General features: G+C 37.7%; 1 protein-coding gene across 1 annotated transcript in view; it reads right to left on the bottom strand.

Moving 5' to 3' along the window:
• Window positions 1-9278, bottom strand: part of ACVR2A (activin A receptor type 2A) — a 90048-nt gene extending 80770 nt beyond the window's left edge. Inside the window, exon 1 of the mRNA XM_065931491.1 lies at window positions 8559-9278. Within this exon, the coding sequence (XP_065787563.1) occupies window positions 8559-8613 (55 nt within the window). The 5' untranslated portion in view covers window positions 8614-9278. The remainder of the gene's footprint in view (window positions 1-8558) is intronic.
• Window positions 9279-25799: the final 16521 nt, after the last annotated feature.

Below are 25799 nucleotides of genomic sequence, written 5' to 3'. Positions count from 1 at the left end.
TATTTGGGATAGTCATCAGGATGTCTATCATCCACTCCTACCTCTTCTTGGTTTTAATAACTTTTCACCTGGATTTAACGCCCTCAACTGAGACTGTTCTACTTCAAGCAGTTATACACATTTTTCCACCACAGAAATTAGATTTAGTCAAATTTAGTCAAAAATTCCTCCATCTCAACTTGCCTACCATCCACAATCAGGTATACTCACAAATGCTTTCTATATTCCAGATACCATTTTGTCCCTGTTCCCACATAATAAGACAAATATGCTTCTCAACCTCTAGCCAAGGTATTTTTTTTTTTCTATTATTAGGACCTATCTCCTCCAGGAAGTCTTTCCTAAATGAAAAATTTGAACTACTCAAAATTACAATATAATTTTGTTTTAGCACCTTTGTGTGTGCATAAGTCATCCAGATAGTTCAGAAGAGAAATGAGCTCAGCCATGGCAGGTCTACCTTCTGCCCTGGGACCAGTTTTCTCTATACTCTGTATGGAGGCACAAGTTCTCCATTGCAGATTAAATAATGAGCATATTTTTCAGTGCACACGTTTTTCATTGCACATATTTACTTATGTAGTTTCCTTCTCTACTGCAAGTACTGGGTGGAGCGAATAAAACCAGTATTTGGGGAGAGCTCAGAACTCATTAGTGGGTCACTGAATTAATTAATGGAATCATAATCAAAACTTTGTTAATGAAATAAAATACAGAAACAAACAAAAGTGTCCTGCATATAGTAAGTTCATGAAACTTCTATTTCTGATGCATATACCTATTTAGTATAAGAGAACTGAGTCATGATGCAATGTGTATTTCTTACTGTTGGTTATGGTCAAAAAAGTTGAAAGCCACTGAATTCGAAATACTCTAAGATGTCTTTTACATCTATACAATTCAAATTATATTAAACAATTTAGTCTAAGGATCAGAGACACAACATTTAAAAGGGGACAGAACTTAAGGATACTCAAAAAACAACCAGCAAAATCACTTTTTCTTAATAAAATGTCATTATTAAACTCTACCCTTAGAACTAGATTCATAAAGCTTTTACAGTAGGAAAAGAGTTTAGAGATCATCTAATCCAAGTTTATTACTTTAATACATAAAAGGAAAACGCAGGCCCAGAAATAAAAACATTTCATTTCATAAAGTAAACATTTGCTAAGCACATACTGGATACCAGGTTCTAGGTGTGAGTCTATGAATAAAGAGAAGATGTCTTCGAAGAGCTCAAAGTCTATACTACATATATGCAAGCAAACATTAAGAGTAAGTACTGGAATCAAGGTCATTTATAAAGAACAGAAATTAACTAATTCACTCTAGGTTAAGTGGCAGAGAAATATTATTTTTAAAGAGGTGGTACTTATCAGCCTTACAACAAGGAGTTAATCAGATAAAGGAGGAAGAAATAACATTTACAAAGGTACCATACTAATATACAATAAAGAATGACACACTCAGGAAACTCTATGCTGAGTTTGTATACCTGGAGTATAGGGCACATGCTGAAGAGGAGCCACAGCAGAATACCTTGCATTTATGTGACATTTAATCTTGAAACCACTATGTGAGGTAGGCACTATTAATATTCCCATTTTGTAGATGACAAAACTGAAGCACAAAAGGTGACATGATCTGCCCTAAGTTAAGTTGTGAAATGAGAATGTAAAGCAAGAAAGTCAAACTCTAGAGCCTATACCCTTCTCTCTGGGCTTAGTCACTCAGTCATGTCTGACTCTTTGTGATCCTTCCGATTGTAGCCTATCAGGCTCCTCCATCCATGGGATCTCCCAGGCAAGAATACTGGAGTGGGTTGCCATTTCCTCCTCCAGGGGATCTTCCCAACCCAGGGATTGAACTAGTGTCTCTGGTGTCTCCTGCACTGCAGGGAGATTCTTTACCTGTTTTTAGAGAAAAGAGGCAGGATTTAAATGTTAAAGGACTTTGTATGCCAATCGCCAGTCAGGATGGCTGCTATCCAAAAGTCTACAAGCAATAAATGCTGGAGAGGGTGTGGAGAAAAGGGAACCCTCTTACACTGTTGGTGGGAATGCAAACTAGTACAGCCACTATGGAAAACAGTGTGGAGATTTCTTAAAAAACTGGAAATAGAACTGCCATATGACCCAGCAATACCACTTCTGGGCATACACACTGAGGAATCCAGATCTGAAAGAGACACGTGCACCCCAATGTTCATTGCAGCACTGTTTATAATAGCCAGGACATGGAAGCAACCCAGATGCCCATCAGCAGATGAATGGATAAGGAAGCTGTGGTACATATACACCATGGAATATTACTCAGCTGTTAAAAAGAATTCATTTGAATCAGTTCTAATGAGATGGATGAAACTGGAGCCCATTATACAGAGTGAAGTAAGCCAGAAAGATAAAGAACATTACAGCATACTAACACATATATACGGAATTTAGATAGATGGTGGCGATAACCCTATATGCAAAACAGAAAAAGAGACACAGAAGTACAGAACAGACTTTTGAACTCCGGGGGAGAATGTGAGGGTGGGATGTTTTGAAAGAACAGCATGTATACTATCTATGGTGAAACGGACCACCAGCCCAGGTGGGATGCATGAGTCAGGTGCTCAGGCCTGGTGCACTGGGAGGACCCTGAGGAGTCGGGTGGAGAGGGAGGTGGGAGGGGGGATCGGGATGGGGAATACGTGTAACTATATGGCTGATTCATGTCAATGTATGACAAAACCCACTGAAATGTTGTAAAGTGATTGGCCTCCAACTAATAAAATAATATTTAAAAAAAAAAAAGACTTCAGATTTTATGCTAAAGGTGAAGAGTGAAAAGTTTTAAGCAGGAGTGACATATTCAGACAATTTTTAATGAGGCTAATCTGGCAGCTAAGTGGTTGGACTGGGAGCGGAATTAGTGGCAGGGAAATCAGTTATAGTCAGAAAGGTACTATAACAAATTCAGGTAAAGAAATGACAGTGGCAGTGCTGGCACCAGAACTCAAGTCTACTGACCACCACAACCACCTTCTTGTCCAGTATCCAGAAGAACCTCCCATTTTTCCCCCCTAAGTCACCACGCTAATAGTTTAAGAAATCCAAACTCAGAAACAACACCACATTCCTTTCAGGTCCCTTTAGTAAACAAACCATGATCACTAGAAGTGTTGCATTTGTGAAAGTGACTAACACAAATCCAGTTGGAGAATGACAGAAAGTCTATTGCTATCTGAAGTTTTCTTACCTTCTTGACTTTTTCTCCTTCCTCTATACATTATTCCTGGAACATTCATGTTCAATAGTCAATTTGAAATCAATGTTCTGTCTAGACATGCCTATTATAACCTAACAGAATTAAATCTACCACAGAGGAAGTGTAATGTGGTCCCACCTATGGCAAAAAATATACTCTCTGGTCTGGTCAAATTTTGGCTTAAACAAAGATGATGAATGAACAGTAATAAGAGATAGACTTTTGGAAAACAGCAAGAGTTAAAGAAAAGCAGAATATTAAAAAGGTACATGAGTAAGAGCAATGTAAAGTTCAAGCCATTTGATTTCAAGAGTAACACCAGCCCCAAGTGTGTGCGGTATTCCAGAAACCAACAAATGAAAAGAACAGTAGAAAAGACTATCTGATCAATTCTCAAGCTTTCTAAATCTGAACTGTTTTCATTTAAACCAAGCTGAGCCCTCTTGAGCCACCCCTGATACTAAGTAACTGAGTAGGTTCCACAAGTAAGCAGCCTACAGTACACAGGCAGCAGAGGAGATAAACAAGAGTGGAAAGTAGAAAGGGAATCACAATGAGAGGGAATGGAAGAAAGGATAAATTACAGAATATGGAATAAAACAGGAATACTAGTAATCTCAGTATCAAATGTTGCCAACCTTACCTAACTGACTGAGTGGCACCATAACAATGGCAACATTAGGGAGCATGAAAAGACAAATTTGAGTCACAGATTTATGAGACACCAAAGATGAGAAATGAGAGTAATGACAAAAATAAAAAAGCAATAAAAGAGTTTTAGCATCTAAAGAGACAATTTAAAGATTACTAAAATCTCATTTGGTTTAGTTATGCTTTACTTCTCATGAAACAATGAGTCCAATGGACACAAAAGATGAAAATGTCAGCTAGTACCAGAGATATGTCTAGGGAAGTGTGTTACAAAGAAAAGTATAAGATTTATTTGCACGCTTTTTTTGTGAGAGCAACTTCAGAATTTTTCCTCTCTATGGTGTATAGCATATTTACTTTAGTAATTTTTACTTTATTTTACTTTACTTAATTTACTTTAAGTACTTCACTGTAATTCTTATCCTGGCTGGCTAACTTCCTTAAAACCAGAGTTCAAAACAAGATAAGCACTTATTAATTATGGCCAAATTTTAACCTCAAAAAGGACAAGGATCTGCAATAGATCATAGACTACTACTTAGTAGTATAGCGTAAATGAGTCTAATGGTGACCAAAATCCAGGTAACAAATTCTCAAGAAAATTATGTAATTAAGAAATCACTTTAAAAGTTTTTTAAAATTAAAAATTTGCTAGATAAAGGATATATTCTTTCAAAAAAAAAAACTTAAGGTATAAATTCAGTTTTTCCATTTAGGGAAGATGTAATAGTGAAGATATTTCTTCCATATGAAACTTACAAAATTTTCAGGCATCATATTAATCCATCTCTTTTCTTCTCCCTCTGTCACCCTCCCTTCCTCCTCCTCCTCCTTCTCTCTATCTCTCACACCCCTGCTGTCACCACATCATTCAGTGATTTCAATAAGGATAGGAGGAAACAGTCTTAAAGATGATTATTAAGAGCAAAGAAACTACTGGATCAAAAGTAAAAATAATTAACCTTGATAACTTGACCAAGCACTCTTCATCATATCCATGAATATACAGTCTTCAAAAGTACTCCATCATAACAAATGATTGGAGACAGTTTATTTGTAACAGTCAGCAAAAGTATTTTTATTAAAGTACAATAGGATGAAATAACGAATATACCTATAGTCTATTCTCCTAGTAACTCTAATTTTTAAAGATAATGAAAAGATGAAAACTCTCAATACAAGGTCACCTGGAGATCAAAACTGCCATGCACTTGTAAAATTGAGATGACTAGCTGTGGGAGGGACAGCAGACACCGTTTACTGATATACTAATGCTTTTTAAAATTTAGAATTCAGAAAAGGGCTTCTCACCCTGAACACTACGGACATTCTCAGCCAGATAATCCTTTGTTGTGGAAGGCTGTCCCGTGCATCACAGGGTAATGAGCGGCACCCCTTCCCCTACCCAGTAGATGCCAGCACACACCCCCTCCTCCCCCACAGCTCCGACAGCCAAGACTGTCTCCAAAGGGCCCCGGGGAGAGCTGCCGGGCTGGGGAGCAAGAGCCACCCGAGCCTGAGAACTCCTGGCTCATAAGCAGAAAAAAATGAAATGAAGGGAGGGTGCTGCTTTGTTTTTCTGCTGGTATTAATGTTCCAAGATAATATATTTGAATCTGATCACAGACTATATTTAAGAGATTCTGCCTTATAGAAAACAAAAGCATTTAATATCTATCATTAGTCAAAAGTTCAGAAGAGTTCCAGAAGATCCACTGTACTCCAATGACCCCTCCAATCACACATACATGCACATATCCACACACACCCACACAGTATTGCCATGCTGAACAGAAGAAAATGCACAAAACTACTTTATCTCCATTTCTTATTTCATTAAATATATAGACCAGACTGTTTCAGTTCCCATAGAATCCAAAGGAATTCTCAGCTTCTTCAATGCAACTCAAATACCACAATAGCTGCATCACTCTAGAGAGGATAAACCTAAACCCTAGAGCAAGTATTAAACTCTTCCTCACATTTCAACAAATTTGGAGAATGATACAAATTAACCACAATGTTTGAAAAACAAAATAACTAAGAAGTATATTTGAGTTTTGAAACAGAAGCTGAGTAAGGATAAGGGCAATGAAAACATTCAAAATCAAAAGGAATCTGAAGGCATTTCAGGATGAGGGCAAAACTCAAAAATATTTCCCCCAGAATGAAAGGAGTGAATTATACACTTGGCCATATCCTCGAGGAACAGTCTACATAATCCGTCTCCAATATCCACACCATGCGATGGAAAATGAAAAATCCAAGTCCACAAAATATTAAAGAGAACAGTAAACATCCATCCTAAACACCTGAAGTAAAACTGCTCTTTACTACTACTCTTCATTTGATTTTTAAAAAATCAAATATCCATAAACAAACAAAAAGACAACTTTGAAAATGTTTTCTCATAAAAATAGCCATCCTCATGCTTCCAGCAGGCCAGATTAAATATTACACAGAAAAATCAATTAAGAAAAAAATATATATAATAATAATCCTCTATGTGAGTGCATCTGATGCATAACAAAAGACCTTTTAAAAAATCAGACATTTTAAGTATTAAAAATATTCATGTATAAATATGGACTAAAGTCTTTAAGATTTATTTCAATTATTTTCAACAGAATTATATTTTAAACTAGGATTTTTTAAAAACCTATTCAACAATACTTAATTAGTTTAAAGTAAGTGCAATATCTACGTACTCTCTAGTAACAAAATTACTTTATTGGAAAATTTTAGCCCTATTAACCTCCTGACTCAGTGAAAATAATCCTACAAGAAACTAATGCTCAGTTCTTTTTACTCCCAAGCCAAACAGAGGAAGCTGTAAGGTCTGCAGCGACAGCCTGCTTTTCCAGAAGTAATACCTTGAGACTGCTCAAGAATAGCCTCCTTCAACAATTAGTGTGACTCCGGTGGGTTTGGGAGGGAATAATATCCACAATTCCTTGGTCAGTGGCCATGATGCCCCTCCTCCTCAAGGGCAGGAGATCAGAAAAAGGGATATGAAAAAGAGGAGTTCACCAACCAGAACATATAGGGGCAGAGGAAGAAGAGTACTAGAGGAAAAATAAAAACTACATGGTTAAGTTATGTCACAAAAAGCAAGAGATTTAATGTTATCCAGTATTCATTCATTTCAGAGACACCATTGTTTCTCTTCCTCCCCAAACCCTGCACAAAAAGAACCGTCAGCCTGCCTTAAGCATGTTCCTTCTTCCATTTAAACAGACATGATTCTTTTGGTTAATCTCTGGCAATGATCGCCATTTCACAAACACATTCAGCCCACCCGGAACTGATCAATACCACTACAGACATAAGACTAGACTTGATCCATTTATTAACCACAAGGAAATGTACCATTCAGCAAATTCTATACATTACAAAAGATTCTATTAAAAAGGGGGGCAGGGAGGACGGATGGACACCGACACACACACACACACACACACACACACACAAACACACACACCACAGACGTACACAAAGAAAAGACTACCACCCTCTAATTTCCCTGTGGCAAACGAGATAAAAGACATGGCCATGAAACCTGTCAATTCGTTGTCCCCCTATAATTCAATCTCACAACGTAGTAACTGAATATTGAATTTTATGATAAATATATCCACTGCCACTTTAAAATTGTTTCATATACAAACTAACTCTCCTCTTACGTACATCTGCACACCTTTGAGCTAGATGCTGTATTCATTTACAGAATTTCAAATACAAAAGCCTAGATAGTTTTCCAACCACTGGTTGCAACCACAGAATCAAAATTTCAAATATAAATGGGCCAAATTCTTCTTTCAACCCTGGGCCAAAACCCATTTTATGACTACAACGTACCTGACAATATGTACCATTTCAAATGGGCTGTTCTAAACCGAAAACAACGCTCCAACACAACGCGTTTAAAATAAGTATTCCGTAGGTAAGCAAAATCTATGCCAGAAAAGAGCACATAAATGGTGGTTGAGAGCCAGCACATTAGCAACACACAGTGGCATACCTCTTCTGCACTGGGTTATTGTTAATACTCCAACAACAACTACAACTATTTTTAACACTGCTGGACACTGAAGTTGCAGAAAACGTGAGGGGACACCCAGATGAAATTGCCGATATAATGCATTGTTTCTCACGGTCAAAATCAAGTAGCAACTGACTTGATCTGCCGTGATAGTCACCGAAGCACTGATTAAAAGATGTTAAAAATCAATCAATCAAACAAACAACAACAAAACACCCTTATTTTTGGAATATGCCACACTAAAAGGGCGTTTTGGAATACGCCTTTCGGGTCTCAAACCTTTGCATAATTTGTCACTTGTGGTATTTGCGGCTTAATTGCAAGCCAACCAGCGCTGTCATTCAGCGTTACGGCCACAAACCATGACTTTCTCACTTTCACAACAACAGAGCAGTCACTCTTATCAGTCGCCAACCAAACTCGAAAAGAGAAAAATCCATGGAGGTTTCCAGATCATAATCAGCCCGGGAGGGGTCGGGGGGGAGGGCGGCAGCCGAGGGGCTCGGGGTGGGGAAACCTCCCCAGGCTCCGCTGGAGCTCGCCGACCCGACAACAACCGCGGCCTCCGGCAGCGGCTGCAGCCCCGCCGCGCCGCGCTCCATGCACCTACCTGAAGAACAAGAGATAAGAAAGACGGCAAACGCCAACTTTGCAGCAGCTCCCATTTTCCCGAGGCGCCGGGGAAGCCGTAGGAAGTTCTCGCTAGATATCCAGTTCCCTGGGTCTTCCTCGGAGACAAACCTCCTGGTGTAAAATCAACCGTCATAAAACATATTCGGAAGCCCCGACCAAAAAAACGTTCACGGGGTCAAAAAAAGAGAAAAAAAATAAAAAATAAAAAGAGCGAGCACAACAATTAAAAAAAAAATGCACCACGGGGGGAAAAAACCGCCACACACAAGCACAACACACAAAACCAAACAACGAGAAGCCAACAACAACAAAAGCGGGTTTAAATCACTGTCAAAATCACTGTCAGCTCCGCTCGCCTCTCGGGTCTCTCCGAACAAAACGCCAGGCTGAGGCGACGAGGAGGCGGCGGCGTCCGCTGCCGCCCGGACAGCCCGGGAACCGAGCTGGGTCCGACGTCCGGACCGACCTTCAACCCGGACACCCAAAGTCCGCGGACCACTGGCGGCCGAGCTCGCGGCGGTGGCGGCCGAGACGGCGGCGGTGGCGCGGAGAAGCAGCGGCGGGCGGCTGCGGTGGTGCAGGCGGCGGCCAAGTTCTGGTCCAGGCTCTGGCTCCGGCTCCGGGCTCCAGGCTCGGCCGCGTTTTCGGTCCCCTGGCCTCCGCCGGCCCCGCCCCCTAAACTTCCGGTTCCGGCCCGAAGCTGGAAGCCAGGCACGGCGAAGGAACGCTCGGCAGCGGCGGCGGCGGCGGCGGCCTCGGCGGCGGCTGCAGCGGCGGCCGGGCGCAGCGCGCGTGCCGGGCCGTGAGCGCGAGGAGATTGTCGGGGAAGCGAGGCGGGAGCGGGGGAGGGGTAAGAGAGCGAGGGCGGGGCCGGCAGGAGGGCGAGGAGGCGGGGCGGACGGAGGCTCTTTACCGCGAGGCCTCGTCGTCCGGCCTGCTTGCCCTGCTGGGCGGTGGGGCTCGAATGGCTGGCGAGTGAATGTTGTTGGGGTCTCGAGTGCATGTTTTCCTGATCGTGCTCCACTGACCTTTCAGCGGAGCGCACTCCCGAATGGTCAGGGGAGCCCGAGAGGAACAGGACCCGGGGCGGGGCGGGGCGGGCGTCTGCGGCGCCCTGTCTTTCCTCTGGGGGGACGCCTCGTCCGCTCTTAGATCCCGGGCGCCGGGAAGCCGGGGTGGGACTGGGTCCTCCGCACTTGCCGACCTGCGGGAGCTGCTGTTTGTAACCCCAGTGGTAGTAGTGCGTCCTGCCCCTGTGGCTTTTGCTTTATGCATTTTGTATTTCGGTTAAAAGGGAAAGAAAAGGGGTTGGGAGGCGGGTGGAACTCGAGGAGGATGGACTATCCACCCGGCCAGGATTTCCACGGCAATTACCGTGATGTGCAATGTGAATCCATTCCCTCCCTCCCTTCTGTACACAAAGCATTGTTGAGAACTGTTCTGCGCATAATAGGTTCTCAAATATCTATTACTCGCTGAAGAGAAAACCTGCAAATTTTGATCGACATATTTGATCAGACTAGTATTTACTTTTTCGAATTTTAGTTCGTTTCGGGCTTATTTTACCCCTGAATCCAAGTTGATTTCTTAAAAGATGCTATGCTAGGCACGGAATGGGATCCAAAATGTAGAAGTAGGATCTCTACCTCAGGGAGTTCACAGTAGTTGGCTATAGTCGAAGCTGGCTACCGAATACAAACCGAAGAGCGTATTAAAGATACCAGCTTTGTTATTTACCACACTTCAGCGAGCTCCGTGTAGGTGCAGGTCTTATGTCTGCTTCCCCGTTTTATGCCAGCGTTCAGTGTCAAGCCTGACGTGATAGGTGCTTAATGTGAATAATGGTATAAGTGACTAGCGAATAACTGCCTTTTTCTTAAATACAATATTCCCACATGTAATCTACAAGTTTTGGTGTTTTATTAATAAATAAATAAAACATCTCTTTTATATGGCTAATTCATGTTGTACTTGTGATTTACTAATTCCCACATTTCCCCACAAAGCCAAGCCTTCTCCCTTGTATTTATAGTGTCTTATTTTTCTCTTCCTCTAAATTACTGTGTTTCTATTAAGTTCATCCTGTAATTACCTGCCCATTTCTACAACTTGTCAAGGTTATTAGTAATCACTGTGGCTCTTTAAACCCTCTCCAAGATTTCCAGTTCTCAAGTCTGATGCTCAGAATTTGAATGATATTGTGCAACAGTTAAGAAAAGTCACTAGTTGGTCTTCAAAGTGTGTAAATGGTCTCATATTATGTAGTTCTTTGGACTTTGTGAACTGGTCACAGGAATAAATAGAAACCTTCCATTCTCTGATTAAGATTTGCCACTAACTTTTCTAGAATGGAAGAGTGTATTTTATTTAGTTCATTCAGGAATTTGATGTTAGTTATGCCCTGAGTCTCAGGCCCCACTGTTGTCTTATCTCTGCATCACCTCAGTATTTCTTAAATTGTGAAACCAGAGCAAGTGGAATAACAGGAATGACTAGCAATAGGACTAAAACTTGAAAAAATAATCCTTATCTTACCACCCAAATTTCCAGTATAAGAATGCAAGCGAAGATGAAAAATATTTTTCCATAATATGAAAAATGAGCAACAAGTCAAAGTCTTCACTAGACTATTCTTTAATAAAGAGTTAAAATAGCTCCTTGGTAGAAATTGTTAATATCCAGTAACAGTAGTTATCCATTTTGTTCCTGAATGTGTGTTTATTCCCACCCTCTGCATTTAAAAAAAAAAAAAAAATCTAAAATACAATAGAAACCAAAGAATCTACTGTGTAGTACCGGGGACTATATTCAGTATCTTATAATAAGCTGTGTGTGAGTATGAATCACTTTGCTGTATACCTGAAACACAACATTGTAAATCACCTATATTTTAGTAAAAATTTTTTAAAACCTAGGAATAATGAAAGTATTCTATGTTGTTTCTAAAGACATAGCTATAGCAATTAGATCAACAAACTAACTTTAATACCAGGTATCAACTTAATATTGACTATTTCCCAGTTCACACGAACCAGAAATACATTTTTAGCTAGTTTCTTTCATTTTTAGAAATATTTAGTTTGTAAGTGCAAAAAATTAAAAAAAAAAAAAAATTTAACAGAATAAGACTTGAGAGTATGACTAATTCCCACTTGAATTCCAAAGCTTATAAAGAAGATCGAGGCAGCTGCAGCTAACACTACTGCCCCTCTTTCCTTCCTATTTTCTATAATCACCTTTTCTTATCTACGAATCCAACACTTTCCTAACAATGCAAGCTGAACAAACTGGATTTAGGAAGGAAGGAAAGAAAAGGAAAAGGAAACATGAAAGGAATTCTGGTTTGCCTGAGCTTTAGACAATTATGCGTTAAACAGCTTTAGCTAACATCACTCAAACCTGATACCGAGGCTTACAATCACTGCAGTGCTAAGAATTTCAAGTCCACAGTCCTGACAGAAGTTCAATTGAACTTCCAGTTCTTCCCAACTGGAAGACACTCAAGAAGCCAATTTACCCTAGAGATTCAAGTGTGTGTTGACTGGATGAGGAAACAGGTAAAAGAATCGAACATTGCTTCCTGAACAAAATTGATTGTTTCATATGCTTGAAACTCACAAGGCTCAAAAACGTATAGATTAAATCTCCAACCCCAAGGTAAGGCTGCAACTGAACTGGGCTGGAATTGACCTCGCCTTTGAAACTGGGTAGTATGCCATACATTGTGAGGAAATTCACCTTAAGCTCTTCACCTGCCTTTGGATGTACCAACAGTCACAAATAAGGAAGACATGCCAAATTTCTCTTTCTTCATCTTCAGGAAGATGACAAAATCCCTTTGGAGAATGAAGGATATTGGATTCCCCTTCTATGAAGGATTTTAAAGTACTTCTGCTGCTTTCACCTACTGTAAAAATCTACTCCTATGTTCAAATAACATGGACATTCCTGAAGTGGCACAAGTAATGAATTTGTTATATACCTAAGCTGTAAGGCATAGTACAAGCGGAACAAACTTAGTAACTTGATAAGTCAGAGGAAGGCAGATAATAATCTTATCTTCCGTGAATATTCTAGCTTTTGCTACTGTAACTTTCCTTTTCTACATATCCATGGCATTGCATTGTGCCAATCAGGCAAAAGACATGTACTGAGAAGAATAAGGATGTGGAAATGGCTAAGGGACAAAACATTAAGACAGAATGTTTTAGGTCAGGAAAGTGAGTTAGAGGAGTTAAGAGAAACTAGCTATGATGGAAATAAGGTATCCAGCACTTTGATAAAAAAAGCTATACCAACCCAGCTATAGTAAAATCTCAACAACCAATTGGTTTCTCTGTAACATCCTAGGGCGGTGGTTGAGTCGCTAAGTCGTGTCTGACTTTTGTGACCCCATGGACTGTAGCATGCCAGACTCCTCTGTCCATAGGATTCTCCAGTAATTCTGGAGTGTTCTCCACTCAAGTATTAGTGGAGTGCCATTTCCTTCTCCAGGGGATCTTCCCAACCCAGGAAACGAACCCAGGTCTCCTGCCTTTCAGGCAGATTCCTTACCAACTGAGCTATGAGGGAAGATCATCCCAAGGGTAACATTTGACTTTTTCTCCCACTGTCACCTTGTTCAAAATCCGGTAAATGTGTGGGAAATAGAACAGGTTTAAAATTTAGGAATGATTTTTTTCCCCCACCCTCCAATTTATATTCATGACAGAGGACTTAGTTTTCTCTCTTATTTCTAATAGTTTTCTATTTTATTTCTAAATTTTATGACTATTTTATAAATGCTACAACTTTTTTATTGCTTACTTTTTAAACTATTTTATTTCTAGTAGTTCTCATCTATTATTCATATTACAAAGAATAGTTGAGGCTTTGAGATACACTATGTAAAGCAATGCCAAGGACTTAAGTCATTCAAATTGAAGTAAAACAAAACTACTCAAAGTGAAGTTCTCAAACAGTGTTCATCTCAAACTGTTACTGATCTTCAGTGAGACTAGCATAGACATTGACGACAATCATTTACATTTTGTAGAAAATTGACAGAATAATTTTACTTCATTGAAGGTAATAATAAAGGACTTATATTTTTTATTTTTATTTCATGTTTTTAGTCATTAAACATAACTGTATTTTATTAAAAAAACTCATAGATTGTAAATTTGGCAAATACAATTTGAAAGGCACTGAAATAGAGAATAGGCTATAAACCCAAGACTTTCTCAAAAACAAGTGCCCTTCCTCCATTTTGACAAATACTTAAAATTTAAATAAGACTTTGATGCTTAGTTCTAAAATAGTCCTAAAATATTCTATAATTCATGCCTACATAAGAATCATTTTCACCATATTGTCCATCTTTATTCATTTATTTGACATAATTATTACATATAATATTTGTGTGAGATGTTGATTGTATAATGATAAATGAAATGGATATAATCTCTGCCCTCATTGAGCTTATAGTAACATAAAGAAGACAGAAAAGTAGCAAGTAAGCAAATAATTGTCAAATGGGAAGGATTATTTATAAAAATTGACAGGATGTTGAGACACAGAACAAGAATGGTAGTATTAGATATGAAGAGAGTTCTTATATAAGAGGATGATTCAGGAAGGACTTACTAAGGAAGTGGCATTTAAACTGAAACCTACAAGATTAAAAGGAGATAGCTATGAGAGGAGATAGTTAAGAAGGAACAGTATGTACAAAACCTACAATATGTTCAAGAAATTGGAAAGGCTCTTGTGGCAGTGAAAAGAGTGTATGAAAAAGGAGAGAGAGGGAAACAGGCCCCAGACTGCAAGATCTTATAGGTCAAAATAAGGTTCTTGGAGTTTATTCAAAGCGAAGCATCAAACCATTGGAGCATTTTTTTAAATTATTTATTTTTTAATTGAAGGATAATTGCTGTACAGAATTTTGCTGGTTTCTGCCAAATATTAACATGCATCAGCCATAGGTATACGTAAGTCCCCTCCCTCTTGAACCTGCCTCCTATCTCCTTCCCATTCTGTCCCTCTAGGTTGTTATAGAGCTTGAGTTCCCCAAGTCACAGCAAATTTCCATTGGTATCTATTTTACATATGGTAATGTAAATGTCCATGTTACTGTCTCCATACATCTCACTCTCTCCTTCTTCCCACCTCCAGTGTCCACAAGCCTGTGCTCCATGTCTCTCCCATTGGAGGATTTTAATTAAGGTAGTTATACGGTCTGGTTTATGTTTAAAAGGTTACTCTTGCTCTTAAATGGAGAACAGGTTGCAAGAGCTTATCACAGAAAGCAGCTAGTTAGAATGATGCTGCATTAAGCAGATTATGGTACCATGAACTATTATGGAAAGGGGTAGACAGATTCAAGATGTATTTTGGAATCAACAGGATTTGCTGATGAACTGGATGACTCCTACTTTTCATCTCCAGCAAATGAGCAGCAATAGATTGCTTTGTTGCTTTGGGCAAGATTTAAGGGGAGAGATACATTATAGGGAAGGGAATAGAGACATTAATAGTGGAAGGTTTCAATTTTAAAAGTGTTAAATTTGAGATGCTGTGAGACATACAAATGGAGATGTAGTGTAACAAATTGGATGTGGGTAACTGAAGTTTGGAGGGACATGCAATCTCAAAGATATAAATTTGGGAATTGTCAGCACTCAAATGGTATTTAAGGCCATGGAAATGAATGAGAGCCTCTAAATAATGAGTGGACAGAAAAAAGAAATCTAGCAAGTAGAGGGTTAAAAGCCAGGAAAGGGGATGAAAAAGTAATGAAAAAGCCATAGAGTTGAGATAAAAACTAAGAGAAATGTCATACATGAAAGTGTTTTGTAAAAGGGAAATAGCACTAGTATTAAAATCTAGAAAGACATAAATAAATTTAAGAGTGAAAAAATAAGGGCCATTGGTTGTGGCATCATGGAGAGAATAGCTCCCCTTTCAGCAGAAGCCATATTGAGGCAGGAGGGAGAAGAAAGGGCAAGCAGAAACAGGTGAGCTTGTAGAACTGAATACTGAAGGGTGATGGTATTCTCCACTGAGAGCTCTAAATTGCCTCAAATATTGATATAAAGCAAGGTTTTCAACTCAAAGTGGAAGAGGCATGATGAAAGTTTACAAAATCATCCTAATTAAGGTCAGAGAGAGAAGTATTAGGGTAAAATTGCCAAACTTGAGCACCCATTTGATGTTGGAGATCATATTTATCACGACTCTAGTCTGCCCAACTGTGTAGTTACTTCCCAGAACACATCATCATTGGCAGGCACAGAAGGCAGATGACTGAGTTCTTAAGTGGCTGGATTTAAGTAAGTAATTTTAAGGAAGAGAGAAACAAGGAAGTTATGGGAGTTGTTATGGTAGTCATTGGAACAATGAATAATGGAATTTGAGTCATATAGTCTAGAATAGGCTGTTGTGGATAGAAAGAAGTGATAGGTGTAATGGATTAGAAGGCTGACACCACGCAGAGCAATCATTGCTTCCTGGCAGATATTTAAGCAAGTGAGCTAGAAGGATAGCTCAATAACCTCAGATATGCAGATAACATCACCCTCATGAAGGAAAGTGAAGAAGAACTAAAGAGCCTCCTGATGAAAGTGAAAGAGGAGAGTGAAAAAGTTGGCTTAAAATTCAATATTCAGAAAACTAAGATCGTGGCATCTGGTCCCATCATTTCATGGCAAATAAATGGGGAAACAATGGAAACAGTGAGAGACTATTTTGGGGGACTCCAAAATCACTGCAGATAGTAACTACAGCCATGAAATTAAAAGACACTTGCTCCTTGGAAGAAAAGCTATGATCAACCTAGATAGCATATTAAAAAGCAGAGACATTACTTTGTCAAAAGGATCCGTCTAGTCAAAGCTATGGTTTTCTAGTAGTCATGTATGGATGTAAGAATTGGACTATAAAGAAAGCCGAGTGCCAAAGAATTGATGCTGTGGTGTTTGAGAGGACTCTTGAGAGTCCCTTGGACTGCAAGGAGATCCAACCAGTCCATCCTAAAGGAAATCAGTCTGGTATATTCATTGGAAGGATTGATGTTGAAGCTGAAACTCTAATACTTTGGTCACCAGATGTGAAGAACTCCCTCATTGGAAAAGACCCTGATGCTGGAAAAGATTAAAGGCAGGAGGAGAAGGGGACTACAGAGGATGAGATGGTTGGATGGCATCACTGACTCAATGAACATGAGTTTGAGTAAGCTCCAGGAGTTGGTGATGGATGGGAAAGCCTGGTCTGCTGCAATCCATGGGGTTGCCAAGAATAAGACATGATTGAGCAGCTGAACTAAACTGAAGTGATAGTCTAAGGACAAGGATTCAATGTGTTGGAGGGGAGCTGTGAGGACAGTGACCAGGGATTTACCATGGCAGTGATAGAAAAAAAAAAAATCACTGGAAATGTGGAAATGAGAAAACTGGGTATTAAAGAGTCCAGGAACCTGGATGGGTCATTTGCAAGAATGTTGAAAGCACCTAGAATGGTGACAAAGATTATGCTGGTAAGTAAAAGATGATGCTGTTAAAGTGCTGCATTCAATATGCCAGCAAATTTGGGAAACTCAGCAGTGGCCACAGGACTGGAAAAGGTCAGTCTTCATTCCAATCTCATAGAAATCTATATGCAGATCAAGAAGTGACAGTTAGAACTGGACATAGAGCAACAGACTGGTTCCAAATTAGGAAAAGAGTACATCAAGGCTTTATATTGTCACCCTGCTTATTTACCTTATATGCAGGGTACATCATGAGAAATGCCAGGCTGGTTGAAGCACAAGCTGGAACAAAGATTGCCAGGAGAAATATCAATAACCTCAGACACCCTGATGACACCACCCTTATGGCAGAAAGTGAAAAAGAACTAAAGAGCCTCTTGATGAAAATGAAAGAGGAGAGTGAAAAAGCTGGCCTAAAACTCAGCATTCAAAAAAAAAAAAGGAAGATCATGGCATCCAGTCCCATCACTTCATGGCAAATAGATGGGGAAACAGTGACAGACTTAATTTTCTTGGGCTCCAAAATCACTGCAGGTGGTGACCACAGCCATGAAATTAAAAGACGCTTGCTCCTTGGAAGAAAAGCTATCACCAACCTAGACAGCATATTAAAAAGCAGAGACATTAATGACCAAGGTCTGCCTAGTGAAAGCTATGGTTTTTCCAGCAGTCATGTATGGATGTGAGAGTTGGACTATAAAGAAAGCTGAGAGCTGAAGATTTGATGCTTTTGAACTTTGGTGTTGGAGAAGACTCTTGAGAGTCCCTTGGACTGCAAGGAGATCAAACTAGTCCATCCTAAAGGAAATCAGTCCTGAATATTCACTGGAAGGACTGATGTTGAAGCTGAAACTCCAATACTTTGGCTACCAGAACTGACTCTTTGGAAAGGATGCGGATGCTGGGGAAGATTGAAGGGAGGAGAAGGGGATGACAGAGGATACGATGTTTGGATGGCATCACCGACTCTGTGTACATGAGTTTGAGCAAGCTCTGGGAGTTGGTGATGGACAGGGAACCCTGGTGTACTGCAGTCCATGGGGTCGCAACGAGTCAGACACAACTGAGCGACTGAACTGAATTGAACTGAACTGAAAAATATTAAGACTTTGAGAATGCCAAGGTGTTACTTGGAACTGTTCAATGACAGCATTCCTCAACATTATCTTAACAAAATAAATTATTTTTAAAGAATATCATATATATTCTTACTTAATTTTCATTACAACTTTGTGAAGTAAGTAAGTAGCCTTGGTAATATTATTACTGTTTCATAGATAAGAAAAAAACCTGAGTCTCAGAGAAATTACAAATATATTAGAAGCAGGTAAATGGAGGCACATGGTAAAGAGAGAGAATTTATTGTTTACTATTTTAAATTAAATTCAAGTTTATCAAATAAATTAAGGATAATATATTAAATATTTAAAAGCATTCTTTTTAAGGTTACCTTTCAATGGCACTTTTCCAAGTATATTTTAATAAGTATATTTTAATTTTCTCTGTATACAAAACATTCAGTCTTCATAGTTTGTCAAAAGCATTCACTGCAAAGTAAGATGAAGTTCCACTCAAATGTGTGATTTGAACATTTCCCTTCTATAATATGGTGAGAGCATTTAAAACAGTCTGTGCTGAGATGAAATTATGATAAAAATTAAGAATAATTATTACTAAAACTCCATTTCTGAAAAATTATAAATAGGAAAAGGAAAATAATAGATGTGAGTTTATTGTTATTACTGTGTATAAATGTGAATTTTTGCAATTGACAATAGGGAATAGTATATGTGTATAATATATAACACCTTTTACAATTTAAAAAAAAACAGTGGAGGAAAGAAAGATCATTTTTTTCTCTATTTAAAAAATATTTTTGTTTTCTCAGGCTGAACTATATGGGATTTTCCTACCTGTTTAAGCATGCAAATTAAGCAAAACACTTAACTGCACTTTATTGTGCTTCATTTTAACTTAGATCAGAAAAATTTTAATCAAAGCATTACTGAGGCTTCAGGGGAAACAATGGTAGGAATGTTTGTAGTAATCTTAACTGGTCAAAATATGTTACATGCATTTTTTCACATTCAAAATCAGTTATTACTAGCTACTCTTGCAAATAAGTGATAATTTTATCTCATTTTTCAGGTGAACAAATACAAAGGTTAAATAGCTTGCCCAGGGGCACAAATTGAATCAGGAGCAGAAGCAGGATTATAACTCCAAATGACTGACTCAAAGCTTAGTCCAATGAGCCATAATGTTTCTCAAGTAGCAAGCATTTTAATTGTCCCTCAAAGCAGGAAACAGAGCTCTAAATGGAGCATGTCCCATCCAGAAGGCCTATGGTACATAGTAGAGAGACCTACTTCTCTTATTAAAAAAAAAAAAAAGCCACCAAATTGTTTTTCAACCTCACCTTTTTGTAAGGAGAATATACATTCAAAAAGTAATACATTCAAAGTAAAAAGTTATACATTCAAAAAGTAATACATTCAAAGTAAAAAGTTATACATTCAAAAAGTAATGAAAAATATGTTATAAAAAGGCACTACATTTTGTACTTTGAAACCAAAAAAATGTTTTGTTTTGGTTTTTCAATACTGATATTAGACCTGGGATACACAGAACAGTGAATTTGCAGTATTAGATAAATACCTACATAACTCAGGAATCCATCTTCCCTTTGTGATTTAGGCTAACCATAGAAAAACAGCAATTATATAAATTTTATTTAATATTTGAATAGATACTTTCCTGACTTATTTTCTAATTTCAAGTCCACCCTAGTACATAATTTTTCTGACTCAGTTTTAACTTTGCAGTTTTAAAACCACAACTGAGAAGGCTATGCTGAAAGTAGAGATTAAAGAAAACTGCAGATTGAAAGTAAATGGTTCAACTTCCACTTCTGGCTATGATAGAAGAGCTTATACTACTTTAACTCTCCTATTGAGAACAACTATTTAAAAGTATGTAAAGCAATTGTATGAAGTCACTAAACAGGAACTAAGGAGGCCAGTACTGCTGGAACCTAATCTAAGCTACAGTTTTTAGTCTAGTCAAAGCTATGATTTTTCCAGCAGTCATGTATGGATGTGAGAGTTGGACTATAAAGAAAGCTGTGCGCTGAAGAACTGATGCTTTTGAACTGTGGTGTTAGAGAAGACTCTTGAGAGTCCCTTGGACTGCAAGGAGATCCAACCAGTCCATCCTAAAGGAAATCAGTCCTGAATATTCACTGGAAGGATTGATGCTGAAGCTGAAGCTCCAATACTTTGGCCACCAGATGTGAAGAACTGACTCATTGGAAAAGACCCTGATGCTAGGAAAGATTGAAGACGGGAGGAGAAGGGGATGACAGAGGGCGAAATGGTTGAATGGCCTCACTGACTCAAAGGACATGAGTTTGAGTAAGCTCCAAGAGTTGCTGATGGACAGGGAACTAAACTGAACTGGGGGAACTAAGATCCCAGAGTGGAGAAAACTATAATGAATATAATGAGATCCACATTCACCTGAAAATTTCACTTATGTATTTGTAGATTTGTGACATCAGCAATAGAGGCTAGAAAGTATCAGTCTGGGCTTATGGCAGTCTCTCTGGGGTGGGGAAACAGATATTAAAGTTTGAGTCTAACAAAGTGATTAGAACTTGAAAGACTAAGATCCAGAAGTTGAGAAAACCACAGAGGAGGAAGCCCAGACTTCTGTGCAATTTCCTCTTACAGAATGTGCTGTCTCCTAAACCGTGCAGGGTAAAATGTGGAGAAACTAAGTGTAAAGTAAAGCTTAGAGGTAAAAGAGTGAGCTGAGATTTTTGGCAGTCTTGGAGAGCTTAAGCGAAAAAGATGAAAATTTAGACATCATCAACATGCAAGAACCAAAGTAAACAGTTCAGGATTTCATAAGAAAACCAAGAAGTCTACTCCTTAAAAATTAAAGGCTATGCTTTAAGAGTTAGAACAAACTGGAAGTTGATGAGGCTAAAAAGTCTAAAATCCAGCCTCAGTTGTAGGGATGTAATAAGTCCGTATAATACATGACTACGGCATATTAAATCCTTTCTGGAAAAAGGTAACTTTGTGTAGAGTCTTTGCAATTTTTCACACAGTGTTCGGCATTCAATTTAAAGCTTAGCAAGTGTGTAAAAAACAGGACCAAATGGAAATGCTAGAACAAGAAATTACAAGAACTAAAATTAAAAGATGAGTTTACAATGGATTAGGTACATCAGAGAAAAGAATAGTGAATCTAAAAGAGAAAGGTGTCCAAAATATTTAAATTTAAGGATAGAGACTAAAAGAAGTGGAAAATACAGGAGAATAAGAGCTATGTGGAACAGAGTTTAAAAGTCTGATACACCCATAGGAGAGCATGAATTGAACAAAAGCAACATTTTAAATACTGTTGGCAACTACTTTTATAAAACTCATGGAAGACAGGAAGTCTTAAGTTCAAGAAGCCCCATAACACTATAGGAGAAATACAAAGAAACTATACCCAGAGTATCATAATCAAACATCTGAAAGGCAATGATAAAAATAAATGTTGAAAGTAGTCAGAGGAAAAAAAATATATACATTACTTTCAAAGGAGCAAAAATAAGATTTAAGTCCAACTTCTCTGACAGAAACAATGGAATCTAGAAGACATCTTTAAATTTGTCTTAATGAATGGTAGCTTTAAAGTTCTGAAAGAACATGATGCCAACTCAAAATTCTATACTGGTAAAATAGCCTCAGAAGGGAATGTGAAATAAATATATTTTCAGATAAACAAAAGAAGGGAGAATTTGTTACTACTAGATCTATTGTAAAAGAAAGTCTAAAAGAATTTTTTTTCCAGGTTTATACGTGGAACTGCAAGAAAAGATTAAGAACACAGGGAAAGGTACATTAGTAAATCTATACAAATAATAGTAGTAATATATTATGTAATTTAAAATATATGCAGAATGAAAATAAATGACAACACTAAAAGTGTTATCCAAGAAGTGTAAATATACTACTTCACGGTAGATTGTAACAAGCAAAGGATGAATGTTGGAATTTCTTATTTATGATAACCAATAAAATAACAAATAAATCACTAACAGTCTAATGAAAAGTGAAAGTGAAAGTGTTAGTCACTCGGTTGTGTCCAACTCTTTGCGGCCCCATGGATTGTAGCCTGCCAGGCTCCTCATCCATGGAATTCTCCAGGCGAGAATACTGGAGTGGGTAGCCATTCCCTTCTCCAGGGAATCTTCCCAAACTGGGGATCAAACCTGGGCCTCCTGCATTGCAGGCAGATTCTTTATCATCTGAGTTACCAGGGAAGCCCAACAATGTAATGAATGTGGCAAAGGGAATAATAAACATTTGATTAATCTAAAAGAAGATGGTACAATATGAAACATACAGTAAGAAGGTAGATTTAAATCCAAATACAGCAAAAATTATACTTAGTTGGATTAACACTCCCATTAAATGAAAAAGATGGTCAAAGTGGACAGAAAACAACAGCCAACTGTATGTTGCTTATAAGAGATACACCTTAAATATAAGGGCTCTTAAATGTACAAAGTCATCACTATGAAAAATATAACATGAAATAATAACCAAAAGAAAACAATGTAAAACTATACTCGTATCAGGTAAAGCCAAATTCTAGGGCAAAAAGTAATATCAGAGAAGAAAATGAGTGCTTCATAATCACAAAGGGCTCAAGATTATACATTTAAATTTTTTAAATAAATTTTATTATACTTCACCTAATAATAAAGTCTTAAATATGTGAATAATGATGTTACAGACATTTTAAAAATTTCAGTAGTTTGTGTCTTTGTTATACTTTGTCCATTTCATGTTGGTTATCTAATTTTGTTGGCATACAATGTTCATAGTGTTCCATTATAATCTTTCCTATATTTTAAGATCAATATAAATGACCCATTTTTCATTTCTAATCTTAGTAATTTGAGTCTTCTTTCTTGGTTCTTTAATTTTTTTGATCAAAGGATTGACAACTTGTTGATCTTTTCAAATAATCAAGTTTTAGTCTCGCTGCTTTTCTCTTTTTTTCTGTTTCTTGTTTTATTTATTTCCTCTCTAATCTTTGTTTTTCCTTTCTGCTTATTCTGGATTTAGTTTGCTCTACTTTTTATAGTTTGTTATGGTGGAAGATTTGATTATTTATTTGAGATATTTCTTTTCTTTTATCTAGGCATTTATAACTATAAATTTTTCCCTGAGCACTTCTTTCACTGCATAAGTTTTAGTAAGTTTTGTTTTCATTTTCATTCATCTCAAAATATATTCTACTTTTCCTTGTGACTTTTAAAATCTATTTGTTATTTATGAGTATGTTATTTAATTTTCACATATTTGTAGCTTCTCAAATTTCTGTTATTCATTTTTAATATTATTAAACTGTGTCCAAAGAACATATATACTATGATTTCAATCATTTTAACTTTATTGTGGCTTGTTTAATGGCCTAACATATGGTCTACCCTAGAGAAATATTCCATATGCACTTGAGAAGAATGTGAATTTTGCTGTTGCTGGATAGAACGTTCCATGGATGTATTTTAGGTCTAGTTGTCTTATACCATCATTGCACTTTTCAATTTTCTTGTCGTTCTTCTCTCTTTCCGTTCTATCCATTATTGAACGTAGGGTATTAATGTCTCAAACTATTGTTTTTGAATTGTCTATTTCTTTCTTAAATTCCATAGGCTTTGCTTTATGTATTTTGGAGCTCTGCTGCAAGGGGTGTATATATTTTAAATTGTTACATCATTATGAGGGATTGATCCATTTATTATTATAAAATGCCCTTCTTTGTTTCTAGTAACCATTTTTGTCTTAAAATCTGTTTTGTCTCATATTAGTATACTACTCTAGGTCTCTTTTGGTTACTAGATCTCTTTGATTACAGTAGCCAAAGAGATTGTTTTCCTATTCTTTTATTTTCAACCTCTTTGTTCTTTGAATCAAACATATGTCTTTTATAGACAACATAAACTTGGATTGTTTTTTAAAATCCATTTTTCCAATATGTGTCTTGCTTCAAATGCTTAATTCATTCACATTCAATGTAATTACTGGTAATGTAGGATTTACATTTACCATTTTGTTATTTGTGTTCTGTGTCATGTCTTTTTTCCCTTTCTGCAGTCTTTGGGTTAGATGTTTTCTAGTGTATTACTTTAACTCCCTTGTTTTTTCTATTGTATTATTTGAGTGTTTTAATGGTTGCCATGGGCATTACTATTAACATACTAACTTAAAACCATCTACTTCAGATTAATACTAACTTAATTTCAATAATGTACAAAAACTCTGCTCCACTGTAGCTCATTTTCTCACCCCAATTTTTGTGCTATAATTGTCATACAAATTATATTTTTATTTATTAAGTCCATCAATATGATTTTATAATCTGTGTGTATATCTTTTAATTCATATAGGGGAAAAAAAGCATTACAAACAAAAGTACATTTTTACTTTATCTTTTGACAATTTGATTATGATTTGTTTGTATCAAGGGGTGAAGCAACAGTATGGAGATTTCTCTAAAAACTAGGAATAAAACTACCATATGACACAGGAATCCCACTACTGGGCATATACCCTGAGAAAACCATAATTCAAAAAGACACATGTACTCCAATGTTCACTGCAGAACTATTTACAATAGCTAGGACATGGAAGCAACCTAAATGTCCACTGACAGATGAATGGATAAAGAGGTTGTGGTACATACATACAATGGAATATTAGTCAGCTAGAGAAAGGAACAAATTTGAGTCAGTTCTTTTGAGGTGGAGATTTTTCCCAGCGGCTTTGTGTGTGCTTGTGTTGAGGCATGCCTTCAGGGCTCTGGCATTTTATTTCTGCCTTCGTCTTCACTCCCTGTTTGCACAGACTCTTGGGTTGTGCTAGAGCTGAGAGAATAGTCTTCTGGGGTTTTTCTGGGGCACACACACAGCCTTGTATATGCATGTGGCCTTCTGGGTCCCTCAGGAATATGATGGAACTTTTCAAAGCCCTATGGACATCTGTTTGCCAGAGTTCCCTTTACAGATTTTTGGCCAGCCTCTTACTTGTATCAAATGGTATCTCTGTTTTAAACAACTGCAATGTTAAACAACTGCTGCCGAACATCTTTGCCAGTGCCTTGGGGACAGCGCTCTCCTCGGTGACTGAGCAAACTCTGGGTTAAGTAAACTAAAGACAAGCCTCATGAATGGGGCTTTTCCAGGAAGTTTTCAGACAGGTCAAATACTAGCAATTGACAGGACTTCTGGGGATCTCCAAATTCATTCTGCCCCTTCAGTGTCTAGTAGGGTGCTTTTCACAGCTACCATGGTGTGAGGCTGCTTCTTTTCAAGGTTACCGTGGACCTGGGGAGAGGGAATCAAAATAAAGCAAGTTAAAATGTCACAAAGCTCACTATATCTATACAATTAAATTGTTTTTCTTGACTAAATTGCTCTTCAGATTGCTTCAAATCTTTGGCTTATTTCCAGAGGTCTGAAAACTTTTATTTCAACAATTTTTAGTAGTGTTCTCATTGTTTTTATAGGAGAGGAGATTTTCAGAGTGCCATTCCAAAAGGGATTTTGTTTTGGTATATTCTTAAAGTGAAATAACATACAGCAATAAAAATAATGAACAACTGCTTCATGCAACAACAACTATGACTATCATAGAAATAAGGTTA

Source organism: Muntiacus reevesi, chromosome 3 (genome assembly GCF_963930625.1).
Source record: "Muntiacus reevesi chromosome 3, mMunRee1.1, whole genome shotgun sequence".
Classification (NCBI taxonomy): domain Eukaryota; kingdom Metazoa; phylum Chordata; class Mammalia; order Artiodactyla; family Cervidae; genus Muntiacus; species Muntiacus reevesi.
The sequence above is the reverse complement of the archived record's forward strand: the minus strand, read 5'-3'. Positions and strand labels throughout refer to the sequence as shown.